Source organism: Capricornis sumatraensis, chromosome 3, assembly GCF_032405125.1.
Source record: "Capricornis sumatraensis isolate serow.1 chromosome 3, serow.2, whole genome shotgun sequence".
NCBI lineage: Eukaryota > Metazoa > Chordata > Mammalia > Artiodactyla > Bovidae > Capricornis > Capricornis sumatraensis.
Genome location: NC_091071.1, coordinates 41,150,633 through 41,167,845, shown reverse-complemented (window position 1 = coordinate 41,167,845; position 17,213 = coordinate 41,150,633). Strand labels below are relative to the sequence as shown.

The following is a 17,213-nucleotide window of genomic DNA, read 5'->3' as shown; positions in this document are numbered from 1 at the left end:
GAAGCAGGGGTGCCCACCTTGCACAGGCGGATGGCGTTGTTGAAGGCCTGGGCACGCGTGTAGAAGTGCACAGCCTGCCGCACCTCGTTCTGGCTCTCGTACTGCCGGGCCAGGTGGTAGGAGGCCGCCCAGTTCCCGGTCTCGCTGGCTATCTCGGCGGCCTAGAGACACCAGGGACGGTGGCCTCACGTCCAGCCTGCCCTGCTCCAGCGGGACCCCTCTCTTCCCCGTGCACTGGCCCCCTCCCTTGGCACTCCCGTGTCCCCATGGCCCGACCCGGTCGGGGCACCCACCCGCTGGATGTTGCCCTGGAAGCAGTGGACGCGGACCAGGGAGAAGTAGTCCTGGGCCAGCTCGTAGTAGTGCAGCGCCGCGTCCATCTTGGCCTGGCTCTCCAGGTACTGGGCCCACCACCGCCACAGCGTCCTGTGGAGCCACACCTCTCCTCAGGCCCTCTGCCCCAGCCCACGGCAGCTGGGAGATGGGACGCCGGGTGGCCGAGCCTGAGTGAGGTTCCGGGGAGGCCCCCTCCTGGCCTCCGGGGGCCCAACCTGGAGGGGCTGGGACGCTCCACGCCATAGCACAGAAGGCTCCGGCAGAAGGCCCCGTGGGCGGGCACTCACTTGTCCTTCATCTTGTTGACGTACAGCCCCAGGGCCTGCAGGTCCTCCACCAACATCCGCGGCACCTCGAAGCAGTGCGTGTCCGACTTCTCGTAGCTGCGGGAGGAGAGACGGCGCCACTCACCCCTGCCCAGGCTCAGCCCTGGGGACCTGAGGACTGATGGCGCCTTGCCTCCCGCCTGCAGCTCTGCAGCCGTGCTCCCGCCTGCAGGCCCCATCAGCACTCTGCCCGGTGGGGGCCCAGGCCCGACAGGGCCCACGCACATAGCCGGCCAAGCCCGGCAGCCCCACTAGAGCCCAGGGCTCAGGTGCCCCTCCCTGGAGAGCCTTGGACCCCTCGGGGCGGCTCACTAGCTGAGGGCCAGGCTGCAGTCCCCGCTGGCCTCCAGGTGCCGGGCGTAGTTGTAGTAGGTGGTGCGCAGGTGCATGCGGTCGTGGCGCTCGGCCACCTCGATGGCCCTCTGCCACTGGCCTGAGGCCTGCAGCAGGCGGTTGAGGAGGTCGTAGCGCCCACACCTCCTGTAGAGCTGCTCCGCGTCCTCCTGCGGGAACAGTGGGGTATGGACACTCTGGGGTGCGGGGAGCCGGCCTGTCAGCTAGGGTCTGACCCCCACATCGCCGAGGGGCTGATGGATCCTGTCGGAACCGGGGGTGTCCACTCCCTCACCCCGCTCCCCGTTACGGTCTCAGCTTGCCCGAGGGCTTTCCTGCTCCCTGCGACCTGACCCAGATAAGCCCACACGAGCAGGGAGCAGGCCCGCGTGAGGGGCGTGCCACTCACCAACATGCCCAGCTGCACAGCCAGCATGGCCACCCTGGCCTCTGGCTCTGGCTCCCGCTGGGCCTCGCGCAGCGCTCGGGCCCCCCGGGCGTGGCCCATGTGCCCCAGGCACACCCTGGCCACGTCCAGCCGCTGCGTCTTCACGCACATGCGCGCCATGTTCTCCCAGACGGCCTGGCTGCAGTGGAGGACACGGGGCTTGGTGAGCAGCCGTCCCTCGTGCCAGGCAATGCGGGGACCCGGCCGGGCACACGGTCCCCGAGGAAGGGGCCACGTGCGAGCCCCATGGCTTCACCCACAGAACGGCCTGGCAAGCTGGGGCCCATGGGCCCTCCCGAGGAGGCAATGACAGCCCTGTCGCCTGGTCCGCAGCTGGGACCCTGCCCCTCGCCCAGGCTCCCCTCTGCCACCCTCCCACGAAAACTAGGGGTATCTGGCACAGGCTGCCAGCCCCACTGTGCCCCTCAGAGCACACCTGCCTCCCCCCAACCACCACCTCCATCCCAGGCGGGGCTCCTAGTGGCCCCGCATCCTCCCACAGAGCCCCTGGGTCAGCCAGGAAGTTGGGGATGAGAGGTGGGGGTGAGGGCCCTGTGGGCCGGCCTGCAGAGCTGCCCTCAGACCCTCCAGTACAGGCTCGGGACGGGGGTCTTTCTTTCTCTTTCGGAGGTTTCTGGCATTTCTCTCCCTCCCACCCCAGCAGGTCAGGCCTCCCCAAGAAACGAGAAATGAGGCTGGTGGGAGGGAGGGTGCTCCATGCCCAGAAGACCCCATGGCTCCGAGGAGCACAGACCAGTAACTCCTGGGACGTGAGCGGCTGGTGGACCTACCCTGCCACCAAGCCGGGCTGGGAAAAGCCCGTGGGAAGTGCTGTCCCCGCATGCTGGTCCCTCTGACGGCAGCTTCACCCTGTGTGGGCCCTGGGGTCTGTGCACCCGATGGACAGGCCACATGGACACCCACCCAGTGCCAGTCTGACAGTGCAAACTCCCTGCTGCCCAGGCCCGCATGTGGACTGCAACCTCAACATAAGGGGCAGGCAGGCTCCCAGCACCCGACTCCAGGAAGCCCGGGCCCCGCAGAAGCTCCCGGCACGGGGAGACCCCAGTGGACGAGGCCATGGTGGACGACAGCTTCACGTCCGCCCAGCGGCACACACGGCACTGTGCTTCTGCCACGCGTCCCTGCTTTAAGATTATGCTCCTGTGAGTCCATGTGCAGGAGTGGGGAGGCCTTGGGGGAGCGGCTGAAGGCCCGGCTCATGGGGGCCAGTGCTCAAAGGACGAGGGGACCCTCGGAGGGCGAGGTCACTCCTGACTCAGGTCTGCTCCTAGGCCGGCCACTGGCCCCGTCCCAGCTGTCCCCTCCGCCCGAGGCTGGGGGCTGGGAAGGCGCCAGCCCGCTGGCCCACAGGAGCCCAGGTGGCTGACGGGGCCTGCAGCCTGCCCCACCCAGGAAGACAGGGGCTGCCATTCCTGAAACCATTGCCTGCTGTCCAGCGGAAGAGAGCCACGTGAAGACTGGCTCAGGAAGAGCGACTTAAGTAAGGGGGGAAGGCAATGCTCTGCTGCCAGAGATTATCGGGAAAACCTTCTGAGGTGAGTGACTGCACTGTGTGTGCAGGGACCCCAGCCCGCGGCCCCCTTGGAAGGGTGCCCCTCCGCAGGGTCGGAGCTGACGCTGCGAGGAAGGTGTAGGACAGGCAGCACCTCCCAGACACGGCATGGCTGGTGGAGCAGGGGTCAGCCTTGCCTCTGGCCCCGGAAAGAGGGAAGTGATGAGAACTCAGCGAGCACATCTGCTGCGAGCCCTGGTGGGAAAAACCCAGAAGAGGTAAAAATCTGCTGGGAGCTGACGGCCCCTGCCTCTCAGGAATGTAAACTTGGCGGCCCCTGCAAGGCGGACACAGAGCAGGCGGGGCCTTTGGGAGCTGACCCGGCCCCGCTGGGAGTCAGCACGGCCAGGCAGGGCTGAGTGAGGTCTGAGAGGCCAGCAGGCTGACGGTTTCCGGGGCGCAGGACAGGGCGCGCCCCCCCCCCCCCGTGGGACCGGCAGACCGCTTGGGCCCGTCAGGGTTAGCAGCAGATGCGGCCCAGCCCTCACTCGGGCTTTGCTGGGTGCTCAGCTCACCCACAACCCCCTCCTGCACACGGACGACGCCTGCTCTGGGAGGGGATCTCCGAGCGTGGGTGAGGGTCTCAGCTGGGAGGTGGGGGCGTCCAGGGCCCCCCAGCATGCCAGCCTGCCTATGCTGTGCACCCACATGCGGGGGGACCGGCTGACGGTGGGGGGACACCCTGTGCCCGGGGTGGGCGACTGGCCCCCACCCACACCACCCACCGGGGCCAGACAGCGGGCCCGAGGGCGGCAGGCGGGCGCGTGGCGCTGGAAGGTGGGGTGCGGGGGAGGGTCTCGGAGGCCTCCCGAAGAGGCCCCTGTCTTTCCCATCAGGAAACACATCCTGTGGGCGTCTGGCCGCTATTTGTTGCAGTTGGCTACGCCCTCCGGCTCTCCAAAAACAGCCTCAAAAACAACCATTTCCTCCCTGCCGAGAGACGGGGAAGACGCAGGCGCGAGGCACACTCACACACACGCGCCTCCTCTGCCGTCTGCTCTCCAGGCCCAGCTGCTCTGCGGCAGAGGCGCCGGCAGGGGCTCAGACCCGCCGCCCGCTGCTCCCCGCCGCCTGGCTCCGCGCCTGCCCCACTCTGGTCCCGAGAGCGGCCGGCCCCGTGCTCTCCCGCCTCGCCTGCCTGCGGGTTTCTGCTCGCCGCAGCCTCCGCCCCCCAGGAAGACGGCGCACTCAGGACTCGGGGCTCTCGCTGCTGCCTCTGTGTGCCCCCCGGGATGGGAGGCCCTGGCCTCGGCGCAGGCCTGGCGCTGCTCCAGGTGCAGGAGGCCGGGTAAGGGGCCCGCGAGGCGGGCGCCCTCGCACCTGCCGCCTGGGCCTTCCCGCCGCCGCCGCCGAGCATGAGTGGGGATGTCCTCTAGCCAGTCCCGCTGACACGCTGACCGACCGCGGCTGGGACTCTCTCCACGACGCGAGACGGCACCGCGGCCGCGATGACCGTCCGGAAAGTGGTGGCCACAGCCGTGCTGGTGGCTCTGGTCTCTCTCATCCTCAACAACGCGGCGGCCTTCACTCCCAACTGGGTGTACCAGACGCTGGAGGACGGCCGGAGGCGCAGCGTGGGGCTCTGGCGGGCCTGCTGGCTGGCGGAGCGGCCCCGGGGGGCGCCCGGCCCGGGGGCCAGGCCAGGGCCGGCCGACATGCGTGACTGCGAGGCCCTGGGCTGGGGCTCCGAGGCAGCCGGCTTCCAGGAGTCTCGAGGCACCGTCAAACGTAAGTTGGTTTGTGTCACCGCCTCCTTTAGAATAGCTGGCCATGCACGGGGCACGCCGGCTGAGGGGAGAGGCGCTCCTGGGTACCCGGGTGCGCCCCAGGCTCCACGCCCACCCTGCCCTGGCTCCTTTGGGACAGAATTCTTCCTGTGCAGGAGGGCACTTTTCTCTGCCATTATGCATAGCTGGGGGACGGATACAGTAATCGAAGCAAGGAAAGCGTGTTTTTCCTGGTGGAAAATAAAGATTGCTAATGAGTGAAATAAACAAGGAGCATAAAACATGCGGCTGGGTTTGGACTTCGTTCCACAGTCGTCAGGGTCCTTCGGGCTGCGGGCAGAGCCGAGGGAGACCCATGGGGGGCTGGCTGGAGGTGGGTGGCCCAGGAGAGACTGGCAGACTGAAGCCTTCGGAGGATGGGGAGGAGCCCAGGGCCCTGGCTGCCCCTACTGCCCCCAGCGGTCCTGTCTGGTTGGTCACGTCCGGCACGGGGTCTGGAAGGTGGGAACTTCACTCTGAAAGCAGGGTCGGGTTTGATCATTCGCGAGGGAAGGTCCAGGCACACGAAGGAACCTGACACTGAGCATGCGGACCCGGGGTCCCGGCGGCCAACGGGAAAGGCCGCCACCCAGGCTAGGGACAGCCCATGACGGCCGCGAACAGGCCTCAATGCACAGACCTCCTCCCCCTTCTGAAGGCAACTCTCCTCCAGAGAGAATGCAGCTCCAGCAGGGCTTTGGCTGGCACAGGCCCGACTGCCCCCAGCCGGCTGGGCCCCCGGGTCTGGGCCCCCATGGGAGCTGGCTGGAGGCCGTTGTCTCCACTTGGCAGGCAGAGACGGAGGCTGTGGGAGGCGCAGGGGCCCCGCGAGTCCCTGAGGGGACGCCTCCCCATCTCTGCAAGCAGAGCCCTCACCGCACAGCTGGGGGGTGTCCCATGGGGAGAGGCCTGTCCGCCAGCCCCCTGCCCTTCATAAGCAGTGTGCCACAGCCTCCCTTAACGCGGGCAGAGCCTGGAGGAGTCGGCCTGTCCCGTGAGCTCTCAGACCAGGGCCTGCGGGACGCCGGCAGGTCCTCTGAACTTGGGGATCCAGGACCTGCTGGTCGTGGGGGGGGGGGTCCCCTCTGGGTTCTGGATCTGTGCTGAGGGGCAGTGAGAGCCAGGGACCAGGGCTCCAGCGTGGGCTCGGTGCAGGCCACGTCTGCCTGACCCCTAGGGGCCCTGTGCTCCCCTACAGACTCCCCTGCCTCCCGGGGCTCAGGCTGCCTGCCACAGCCTCCAACACCACCACGCAGGTGCCCACTGCAGGCACCCCACCCACCCCCTTGCTGAGCCAGGCTGCAGCCTGCCCTGGACCCCCACGGCTGCCCCACCGCTAGTCCTGAGCAGCCGCCCTCACTCACTGTCCCACCTGGCCACTGCCTGAGAGGCCCCCGAACAGCTCTTAGAACGCCCTCCTCCGTTACTGCGCACTTGCAGCAGCCAGCCCGTAACGACGCCCCGAGCGTCAGATGTTTTCCCCAAAGAAGGGGGCAGTCAATGCAGCTGCTCACGCGTGAGCTGCCACCAGGAAGAGGCACTGACACCCTTTGTACCAGCTCCCTGTGACAGAGCGCTGCTGCCCTGTGGTGTCCCGAGAGGCAGGGGGCATCTGGTCTTTTTCTGGGCCTGTCCCCGTCAATCCAATCAGCAGCTCCCAGCAAAACCCCAGCCCAGGCTTTGCCTGATGGTCCAGCCTCCTGCTGAGCCAGGAACGAGAGAAGGGGGCGGCCTCGACCATGAGATCATCTCCGTTTGGACACCCTGGGCCCCGTGCCACTCCGTCCAGAGCCAGGCCAACCTGGAGGTCCCAGACCCCACATAGGTGCCCAGGGCACCCCTCGAGGACAGCGGCCACCCTCCCGCCGGCTCTGTGCCCGCGTCCTGGCAATGGCTGCGGAGCCCAGCCAGAGCTGCTAGGCATGTGGGGCCAATTCTGCCATCCCCCGAAGGGCAAGCTCCGGTCAGGGTGTCCCGAGCTCTGGATCAGGCCCCCAGCTGTCCCCCCGTCACATAGGTCCCATCCCAGAGCACTGGGCCCCTCACCACATCACTGGCTTAGCACGTGCTGCAGCCCTGACTTTCGACACTGATCAGGCGGGGGTGTGTGTGGGGGGATCAGTTTTGTTTTCCGATCCCCGTTCTCTCTGCCGATTTTCATCTTTCCACGTGTTGGACACTCTGTCAGGCCCTGACACAATCCTGTCCTTTCCCGGAACCAGAGAGGACATGAATAAACGTGTGTCCAGTCTCAAGCTTTGCCTTCACGGCTCCTCCAAACCCAGAGCCACTGCCCAGGCTGCGCGCACAAGTGTGAAGACCTGCCTTGCCTGGGCTCAGGGGACGCCGGCAGGACATGTCCGCCCGGATGGCTGGGGGGGACGAGGTTGAGGGGCGAGGCCGTGCCTCGGTCCCCCCGGCCCCCGCTGACTCGGGAGGCCCCACTCGGGCCTCAGGGCCTCGCTGCGCTGGGACCCACACCCTGCAGCGTGGACGCTCCCGGCACGGCCGGCCAGTCCGTGCGTATCCGAGGCTGAGCCCCGGGACCAGGAGGACTTTCCTGGGCTCAGGTGGACCCCACACTCGTGCTCTGAGCATCCCATCACCCTCAGCAGCCCTCGTCTCCACTTCTACCTCCAAACTCATGATCTCTTAGAGGGCCTTCCCGTAGGATACAGTTGTTTGAAGGGTAAACGTGGTTGCAGAGAGTCCAGGTGAAAAGGCAGAAAGAGTGCGATGAGCAGCCTCCCCAGGAAAGCCGGTGAGTGGCTGAGCCCTGTGCTGATGGGGGAACGGTGTGGCCTCCCGCTCCCGTATGCGGTCAGCGGACCCGGGAAGCCCTCGCGAGCAGCCAGGAGGGTTCCCACAGATCATGAGATCCGCTGCCCTGCCGCCCAGTGTGGGGAGGCCAGGGGCCTGAGCCTGCGTGGGGACGTTGGGCTCCTGCGGGCCTGCCCTGAGCTCTCTGGCTCCTCCCTTTAAAGGTCAGGGTTCCCAGAGACCGCGGCCACATCCTGTGGTCGCTCTGATGAATACATAACCCAGGACAGTGAGGCAGGGGCCCAAGAGCTGCGAGCTAGAGTGTCAGGCAGAGGAGCCATCTGTCCGTCCATCTGTCTGGGAGTGCTCCTGGGCCCTCGGTGCTGGGCACCAGTCCACCTGCTCACCCCAGGGCTGTTCCCACATCTGTCCAGAGTCTGGGGTGCCCGCAGCCCTGAGGAGCTGCACGGTACAGGCCTGGGACCTGGGAAGGGTGAGACCTCTCGAGCTCTGAAAGGCAGAAGAGGGGCTGGGAGCGAGCCGCATGAGGCCCCGGGGCAGGAGGAGTGATCCTCTGGTGGGAAGCGGCACAGCTGACCCCATGCACTAATGGAGAAGGCCGCCTGCCCATAGCGGGCTGCATCCGAGGCCCCAGGGCAGGGGGCTTTTACACTCTGGAAGGACCATGGGAAGGGGCAGACTTAACAGCTGAGGGCTCTGCTGTCCAGCACGCGGGTGGGACGGTATCTCCCCCAATGGGCCTCTCAATGACACCACCCAGTCCCCACCTCTGTGGTCCGAGCCCCAGGCTGCCCCCTGTGCACATCCTGCGTGTCTCGTTCTGGGACCAGGGTCTGGGGTGCAGGTGGGTGGGGGCTGGGGAGGGGGTTGTGAGACTCAGGGAGATGGAGGGAGGAGCCCCAGGTGGGCAGGGAGCCCGGCCTGAGCAGCCTGGCTGGTGCCGACCGTACTGACCGCTGCTCCCCTCCCTCCCGCCCCGCAGTGCAGTTCGACATGATGCGAGCCTGCAACCTGGTCGCCACGGCGGCGCTGGCGGCCGGCCAGCTCACCTTCGTCCTGGGGCTGACGGGCCTGCCCCTTCTGTCGCCCGACGCCCATTGCTGGGAGGAGGCCATGGCTGCCGCGTTCCAGTTGGCGAGTAAGTACTTGGCAGGGCGGCAGGTCAGCTGTGGCTTCTAAAGTCATGGCAGCCCCCGCAGCTCACCCTTCCACCCCACCCGTCACTGTGGGCAGCAGCTGGACAGAAATACGCACAGTGGTGGGGGGGGGGCTGCGGTGCAACTCGAGGGGCTAGTGCCTGTCTGTCCGAGGCCTCCCGGCCCTTCCCGCTGTCTAAGGCGAGGTGCCCACACTCGACACCTGGGTGACTTGCTTGGCTTTTCAAAGTCTCTGGCACCTGCTGTTTCTTTGCCCCTCTGCAGCCACGGTGGCAGGCGACCTGGGTTCACGCTCCTCCCGCGAGGCTGCCGCAGCCTGCCATGGGCACGTGGGCACATGGACAGAGGCGGGTGCCCTTCTGAGCCCTGTGGCCTTCCTGGCTAACAGTCAGCAGGCAGGGAGTTCTGGGCATGCACGTGGTTCCCAGCCGGCGATCTATAGGCTTGGGGTTGGGCTCAGCTGGGGTCAGACGAGCATGGTGGGGGTGATGCTGGGGAGAGGGGCGAGGCCGCAGGCCCTCAGTGAACAGTCCAGAAGCCGCCTTGCTCTGGGGATGATGCGGATGGGGCAGGGCCTGGCCACTGCCAGCTTCCGAGGACAAGAGCAACGGCCCCATGGGTGATGAATGGGCCTGGCCAGGGAGGCTGTGCAGTGGCCAGGAAGCCCTGAAGCTGCCCACCCGTGCGCCCTGGGAGTGGGGGTGGGGGGGACGTCCATGCTGAGGTCCCCCTACCCTGCCCCCAGCCTGTCTTGTTGGCCCAGGTTTAACCATCATGGGACCCTGGGCTTTCAGGTTCCTGCTGCCCACAGTGAAGGGCAGGTGGGCGGCTGACAGGACGGGGGCGGGGGGCCAGGCATCCGGCTCGGGGGAGAAGCAGTGCCCAGCGGTGAGGCTGCAGCCCAGCCCTGTGGGGGAGCAGGAAGTGTGAGTGAATCACGGAGACGATGGATCCTGTCCCCCCCCCACTTCCTGGAGAAGCGCTGTTTCCAGAATGTGGCTGACAGCTGGCAGCACTCATGCTGGGAAGTGCCGGGTGGGACTCGGAAACGGCCCCTATTCACAGGGCGGCGCAACCCTCGGCCGGTCACTTCCCTGGGGCCAGGCAGACCGGGGCGCCGCGAGGCCCAGGAGGACGCACAGTAGGTGTTGGGAGAACAGGGCTGCGTCCGTCCCTGTGGTCACCCGCGAACGGGGATTCTGGGGCCTGGGACCGCCGCCCCCTCTCTCCTCCAGGACCGTTCCACGGGTCGCCCCAGCTGAGCTCGGGGCTGTGGGTCCGCACCTTGCTGAGAGCCCCCTTCCCCCACGAGGGGTCATCTGGAATTCCATCCCTTCAGGAAGGAAGTGGGAGATTCTGGAAATGTGATTGGAAAAGCTGGATTAAAGACAGATAGATATTTGAGTGGTGTTAAAGGAATAACAGTAACAGCTCTTGACTGGGAAAGGGGCTCCTCCCTGCAGGAGGACCGAGCGTGACACCACACCTAGGAAGAAGTGTCCCTGACACACTTATTTGGAGTTACTGGAAAACGTACTGTGGGTTTGGTGTTAAACCTGACATCTTACTTCCTGCAAACTCTTGTTTCAGAACAAAACTGTATTGTTTCCAAGTAACACACAAAAAAACTGAAGCGGGGGAGCCCTCCCCCATTAACTGAAACCACTCCTGCAGCAACGGGCACAGTGGGTGTGCACTGCCCTCCTGGGCATCCCCAGGCCAACACTGCCTCTGGGAGGCCAAACCCGTCAGGCCGGCAGAGGCCTATGGAAAAAGCCAGGAGCCCGCAGGGCACCTGCAGCCCTTCCGCGGTCCATCGCTCTGCCTCTGCAGGCCGGCTCCCTGCCCCCGCCCCCGCCCCCGCCCCCGCCCCGCGTCCGACAGTCACCCCCCGCGGGGCTGCTGTGCCCAGAGAGGAAATGCACTTGGCCCTGTTTAGACTGTTTCATTGACAAACAGTACAGAGCACAGCGCTGGGGCTTTCTTCTATCACGCGGCTAATTTTAGAGTTAGGTTTTTTCCTGTGCTCTGGTCTGTTTTAAACAGTCAGAGAGAGACTGAAGGGCGCCAGGATATCCTGTCCCAGGAGGGGGAAATGCCTGCTGGTACCTGTTATGCAAGGGAACCTTGAGTCCCCACTGTGGGGCCAGGGGGTGGGCGGGGGAGAGAAGGCGCTCGTGGCTCCCCGGGAGGCGGGAGCACGGGGATCCGCCAGAGAGCAACACCCCAGCAGGAGGAGGTAGGAGGGCGCCCTGTGGCTCTCCCGGTGGTCCCACAGCTGCTCTGGGCACCAGTCCCCTGGGCATGGGATGCCCGGCCTAGCTCTGTCAAAGGGCAGCCCTCACTCCCCCTCGATCAGGGCTGCAAGTCCAAGAGACCCTGTCTCAGACGCCAGGGAGGACCCCAGGAGAGAGCGACCGCCAGTGATTTCACCTGCTGTGCTCTACTGCACTCAGGCCACATGAGAGGGTTTCCAATTTCTTCGCAGAATCTTCCAAGTGTGATTTTCATTTACCCCCTAAAGTTGAAAAAACTCCTTGCCGTCCCTTCGTCCACCCCCACGCATGAGCTGAAGACGCCGTGAAAGTGCTGTGCACGGGGGCGGGGGGAGCGGGCGCCACGTGGCAGCCAGCTGCCAATGCCGTCCGGCCGGCCCCTCCTCGGACACGAGCCCCTCAGACCTCGCAGGGGTCGAGGGCAGGATTTACGCAGACTGTGTGGGCTTCATGTCTGCTGGCCTCCTCTCTTCACTTCTGCAAATCCTGAGATTTTTTTTGTTGTTGAAAAACTTACCAACATGCTAAGGGCCACTTACCCTACACCTGAGGGGCAGGCTGACTTTACTGTCCCCAAAGCTCAGCCAGGTGACACGTGGTGGCTGCCCTGGCATCTGAGCTGGAGGGGACCTCCTTGCACCAGCAGACCGCTCTCTGCGCTGTCCAGTCAAGCGCCTGGCTCAGGCCGGACGGCTTGCTTTCCTGTCTCCTGCCCCTGCTGGTCCTGTGACCGTGTCCTTTCCCGGACTCTCCCTGGTTGGTGGGGGCGGGAAAGGGGTGGCACTTGTCCACACCCTCTGCTGCTCACGGCGCTGGAAGCCTGCCTGCGGCTGAGCCTCAGGGCCCCACATGCGGGGACTCAGCCTGTGCTGCCCGTGGGCCCGTGGCAGGCGCCCGTGCGAGTTCAGGGCTCAGCCCCACAGTTTCCATCCACGCCTCCGCGTGGGCTGGACGGCCACTCCGGAGGACGGCCTGTGACAGCTGGCGGAGCCCAAGGAAGCCGGCAGGAAGGAAGAGAGGAGAGGGTGCCTGAACCATGTTGCCCCAGCCGCCAGCCCACAGGAAGGGGCTGTTTGCTTTGGAACATAAGCTTGTGAGGACAGAATCAATGCCACGTGGGTTTACTGCAACTCTCCCCTTAGACTCGCTTCACTGACATCACGGAAAAGGCTCAGGAGATGCTCAGGAGCAAGGGGCCCTCGACCCGGGCTGAGAGAGATGGACGGCCTGGCTTCAGAACCTCGTCAAAGTCAACGGCCAGTTTGCTTTCAGGAGGATGTGCACGCGGCCTGCGCAGCAGCTGCCACCTCTTCATGTCCCTGTGGCTTTCCACTGCCCACACGTGGTGCATCGCGGTCCTTGCGGCGCCTGAGTCTGCTCAGCCACACCGCCCCTGCTGGCTGAGGGTGGACGCGATGAGCGCCGTCCTGCTAGAAAGCCACCCGCATGGCTCACTGCGGACAGCAGAGGATGCTGCTCAAGACCAAGCGCGAGGGGCGGGGCTCGGCCTGCTCAAGCCACTGACAAGCGTCCCTCTGAGAGGCTGCGCTCACCTGGCCCCCACCTCTTTGCAGCCGTGTGTGCAGAGCTGTCTGTTCACATGCCAGTTCACACTGCTTTCATCTGGTAATGTAAGAACATCTCCAGTGTCCTTGCAGAGGAAGTGACAGGCTGAGTAAATGGCAGCAGAGTAGCCGCCTGTCCTACTTTCCTCCAAAACAGAGGACGTGCTCTTCAGCCCCCTCTCAGCGTTGGAGGCTCCCAGGGTCCTGGTATCAGAGGCCCAGCCCCTCGTCCTAAATGCTGTGTGGTGGGTGCTGCACCTTGGGGCGGGGGGCCTGGATCAAGGGGTGGTGATACCCAGCTGTGCACTGAAGGGCCAGGACAGGAGGACTGGAGGCAGCCTGCCCCCAGCTGATGGACACAGGACACGGCACCAGAAAGTGGGGGAGGGCAGCGTGTGCGGTGAGGGGGGACGTGAGGCCCGGTCAAGTCCCGAGGGTGGGAGACGCGAGCGGGGATGACACGTGTCCTCTATGGCCTCCGCAGGGCGACCATGCAGCCGTGGGGAGTCACGTCCTCAGAGCCGTGACGCGCTCCAGGGAGCCCCCGTTAGTTGAAGAAGGAAAGGTTAGCTGCACTTCCAGAACCTTCTAGACGTCCTCCTGTGAACCTTACATAGACAGGGCTCAGGAGACACGCATGTGCTGCTGAAGACACACGCGTGACACTGGGAAGCCTGCGTTTGCTGCCCTGGCCCGTTGGTGGTTGCTGCCCATCAGCTGACCCCGTCTGGAGCGAGCACTGGAGCTGGGCGCCCGAGGCTCGCACCCAGCGCTCCGTCTCTGATGACCGTGTTCCAGATGCTGCTGGCTTGGGTCACAGTCGTGTTTCCTGCGACCTGTGACAAGCAGGGTCTTACTCAGGCGTGTCCTGGCAGTGGGTCTCGGGTCCCCGGGCCATGTGTACGCCCCGTCAGCGTGCCCTGCCCTGGTCTCAGCCAGGCCTGTCCAGGTCGGGGTCTCACGACTCACAGGCCTCCACTTATGAATTCAAGGTCCTCTGTCCATCAGTGATGCAAAGCCACCCACGTGAGACTGGCCCAGTGCTTTGGCCCGCCCCCTGGGGATGGGCACCACCACATAACAGATCCTTGTGCAACATGTACAAGCGAGACGAAGCTTCCCTAAGACAGGGCAACGGGCTCAGAGCACTGTGGAGGGAGAGGCTGGGGGAGTCCCCCGCCCCGCTCCCCCTCCCCCCGACACGGCTGGCGTGCTGACTTGCCACCCCAACCCCATCGCCTGCTCTCTGAGTCCTGTTGACAGAAGGCCCAACAAGCGCCAGACACCGTGACGAGGGGACACAGAGTGCTTCCGCCTTCGTTTCACAGAACACAGGCCCAAACCCCTCCCGTCACGAACGCAGAACCGGCAGCCCGAGACGGCGGGCGTGGCTGTCGGTCCTGGCAGGCACAGAAGTGCCGGGAGTTTCTTGCCGCCAGTGTGCATGACAAACAGAACCCATTATCTCTAACAGAAAGGGAGCGTGGACAATGTCAGGTGTGACAAGGGCCACCAAGTGCCGTGGAGAATGAGCACAGGGCTCGTCAGCGCCACTGCTGCCGAGCACGTGACCCACGCAGCACAGATGTTTGAGCCAGACTTTCCAGAAGGCGCAGAGAAGGCGAGACTATAACGCTTGTGCTTCGAGAAAAGCCCAGCCTGCGCCCGACACCCAGTCAGGATGTGGCTATGAGAACTGAGCCCGGGCACCACTGCGACGACCCTCCGCCCCGGGGCCACCCCAGCTCGTGCGTGGCCTGGTTTCCTGAGGAAAGTGGGTGGCGGGGGACTGGCAGGACCAGAGTGCAGATGTTATGGCGCAGGGACTTTGCGGGCTTGGCTGGCCAGGGCCCAGGGCAGGGGCCGAGACAGTCTGGGAGGGGTGGGGAGTCCCATCTGGACCCTCCGGATCCCCGAGGGCCTTTGTCCTCATCAGGCACATTCGGTTCCTTTGAAACAGACTCAGCCTGGTTGGCACAGCAGAGGGGCTGCCGGGGCTGCCTGGCGCGGGGCTGATGACCCAGGGCTGGGAGGAGGGGCAGGCTCCGGACAGCTTCCTGAGCAGCAGGACCGCTGCCTCTCCCCCCATCCTAGTCACCAGGGCTTCTGGCCCAGACTCAGACCTGAACTTTCCCAAGCGTCAGTGCTTGTTGGCTTAGCCCACAGCCCCTGGGTGTAAAATCCCAGTCTTCTTATCATAGGAACCAAAAGATAAGTCTGTGGAGCCCTGAGAGACAGAACCATGTCTCTCAGTGATGACGGGGCAACACAAACAGCTGACAGAGTGGGGCGAGGCCGCACAGGGCGCTGTGCCGTCCTGGATGCCCACCACCCTGGGCCCGGCATCATTTGAAGAAAGACAGGGATGAGGGGGATGGGACGGGGCGGGGATGCTCTAGAGCCAGCTGCAGCTGCTCGGAGGGCAGAGGAGACACCCAGAGCCCGGCTCCCGGGCCCCCTGCCTGCTCGGTGTGCTAAGAATAAGAGAACTCTTAAGGACGGGAATTCAACTAAGTCACACACCAGTCTGAGCTGTTCCCAGGTACAACGTAGGAAACACATGTTTCCCTTCATTTTGAATGAATCAGGCGTTTACAGGCCTGGCAGACCTCACACGGAGTCACTGCTGGGCCATTCGGGGTGAGGAAGCGGGTGTCGGCGTCCCCTCTGCTGGGGGGGGGCGGGCGGCGGCTGAGGCCAGACACCTGCCAGGGCTCAGGAACCACCTAAGCCCCAAGACTGGGCCTGGCCGGGACAGACGCCCCACCAGACCCATGGGTCCCATTGAACATAGCTGACCCCGAGGTGGGGCATGGGGCGGGACAGGGTCGGCGGAGGAGTCCGGGCGGGGAGCAGGGCCCTCCAGTGGCTGCTTCACCCCGGGCTTCGTCTGCAGGTTTCGTCCTGGTCATCGGGCTGGTGACGTTCTACCGCATCGGGCCTTACACCAGCCTGTCCTGGTCATGCTACCTGAACATCGGCGCCTGCCTGCTGGCCACCCTGGCCGCCGCCATGCTCATCTGGAACGTCCTGCACCGGCGGGAGGACTGCACGGCTCCCCGCGTGATCGTCATCAGCCGATCCCTGACTGCACGCTTTCGCCGTGGGCTGGACAACGACTATGTGGAGTCGCCGTGCTGAGGGTGAACCCCTCCACCCCGGGACCATCTGGGAAGTGGGGCACTGCTCCCCACTTGAACACACACACCACACGCATTGACCACGTTATCCACGGACACGGGGCTTGACCACATGGCATCCGCACCCTCCCCTGCGGCCCGCGTCACGTTCCTGCACGGCCTTGCACTCTGCCCTGGCCCACGTTAATTTATTCAGCATCTGCCGAGAGGGGCGTCCTGGGCCCTGACTACTCTGATAAAACAGAACACAAGGAAAGATTGTGACCTGCATAGACCTTCTTCTACGGACTCAATTCACAGTCAGATGGTCACGGCTTTACAACAGCATTGTGTAAGTGAGGTCCATTTACTCCTGATTATCCTTCTAAGTTAAAATAAAATGCCAACCTCTCACCATGGCTTAAAGCTTGTGTTTTATCTGCTACAGTGCCACGTGGTGAGGAATCGGTCCAGTCCTGTAGTTTTGTAGGCTGACCGTCAGAGAAGGTCCCGGGCAGCGTGGCTGGGGGTCACTCATGCCTCACTCACACCTCCACTCACAAGTCCCCTTCCCTACGGATCCTGAGCTCCGCCCGCATGATAGCACGTCCACAGTTGGCAAGTAAGAGAGAGACATCTATTGGCTTCAAACAATTCAGAGGTTGGTTTGCTTTTTCCCCAGAAGAGTCTTCACCGCACTGAGCTGGGACCCTGCCACTGGTGGCTTCAGACCTCTGTCCCAGCCCCAGCCTGGTGCCAACAGCCCCGTTGGCAGCTGGGCTGGATCCCCGACTCCACGCGCTGAGCACCAGCAGCCCAGGGGTTCACACCAGCCAGCACCCTCAGGCTAGCAGCTGCCCGCCCACATCTGTGAGGCCCGCGGGTGCCGCGCCCCCTGGCGGCGGGAGGCGCTGCTGGCATCGTGTGGCCCGGGAAGCCAGGCGGGGGAGGGGAGGCATCTGCGCTAAGTGCTCTGCTGCCTCCCCCAGGGCTGGCCCTCTAAGAACGCTAAGAAAGGTCTAGCTTGGCTGCAGCACCCTTCCCGAAGGTGACCAGCCTGGGGCTCAAAGGCCCTGCTGCCCCAGGAATTTCTTTAGTCAGAGGGAGGGGTGGGTCGCTCTGTTGCTTTAGGTAAAAACAAAGCAGGGGAGGACAGCTTCAAAGCGCGTCTAGCCTGACAGAGATGCCAGCGCAGCTCGGGGCGGGGGCACACTCGGGGGCCACGCAGGGCCGCCCCTCCTCTCCAGCAGCTCAGAGTCCCGCCTCAGCAGTGTTCCGCACACGACGACACGCACTGCAGTGGCCCAGTGGCCACGTGTGGTCTGTGGTGGAGCTTCTATCAAACGGCAAGTGCTGCCAGCCACTCTGCACTCCCCAACCAAGGGCCTCTCGCCCACCTAGGGGACGTAGGGAAAAGATTCTCTGCTCTAGACCACGATGACCAGGGTCTGACCCAGTTATAGACCCGTCTCTGCAGCCAGGAGGGGGCTGGCGCTTAACTCCCGCTCTCTCCTTCCACCTTACTTCCAT

At 64.7% G+C, this 17,213-nt stretch overlaps 2 protein-coding genes across 4 annotated transcripts in view; one reads left to right on the top strand and one right to left on the bottom strand.

Moving 5' to 3' along the window:
- IFT140 (intraflagellar transport 140) overlaps positions 1-17,213 on the bottom strand; it is a 50,854-nt gene that overhangs the window by 9,094 nt on the left and 24,547 nt on the right. Inside the window, exons 18-22 of the mRNA XM_068969458.1 lie at positions 1,405-1,582; positions 975-1,165; positions 624-719; positions 294-426; positions 18-161 (exon numbers count right to left, since the gene is read on the bottom strand). Of these exons, the coding sequence (XP_068825559.1) occupies positions 18-161; positions 294-426; positions 624-719; positions 975-1,165; positions 1,405-1,582 (742 nt within the window). The remainder of the gene's footprint in view (positions 1-17; positions 162-293; positions 427-623; positions 720-974; positions 1,166-1,404; positions 1,583-17,213) is intronic.
- Positions 3,996-16,255, top strand: TMEM204 (transmembrane protein 204). 3 transcript variants are annotated; one of them, XR_011144646.1, is made up of 4 exons: positions 8,605-8,704; positions 12,142-12,625; positions 15,461-16,035; positions 16,132-16,255. XR_011144646.1 is itself a non-coding variant. In XM_068967466.1 (3 exons), exons 1-3 carry the CDS (start codon positions 4,468-4,470, stop codon positions 15,703-15,705), a joined length of 681 nt encoding a protein of 226 aa, XP_068823567.1. In that variant the 5' UTR covers positions 3,996-4,467; the 3' UTR covers positions 15,706-16,072. The 3 variants fall into 3 exon arrangements, 2 of the variants coding, with proteins under 2 accessions (XP_068823567.1, XP_068823566.1); XM_068967466.1 differs by lacking the exons at positions 12,142-12,625; positions 16,132-16,255 and adding an exon at positions 3,996-4,747 and having other exon boundaries at positions 8,549-8,704; positions 15,461-16,072; XM_068967465.1 differs by lacking the exon at positions 16,132-16,255 and having other exon boundaries at positions 15,461-16,072.

Bases quoted from the DNA above. Each gene is read 5' to 3' on its own strand.
- TMEM204 (XM_068967465.1), top strand. From the start codon at position 12,178: ATGCTCAGGAGCAAGGGGCCCTCGACCCGGGCTGAGAGAGATGGACGG. The intron at 12,626-15,460 runs GTAATGTAAGAA...CTTCGTCTGCAG, and splicing joins GTTCACACTGCTTTCATCTG to GTTTCGTCCTGGTCATCGGG.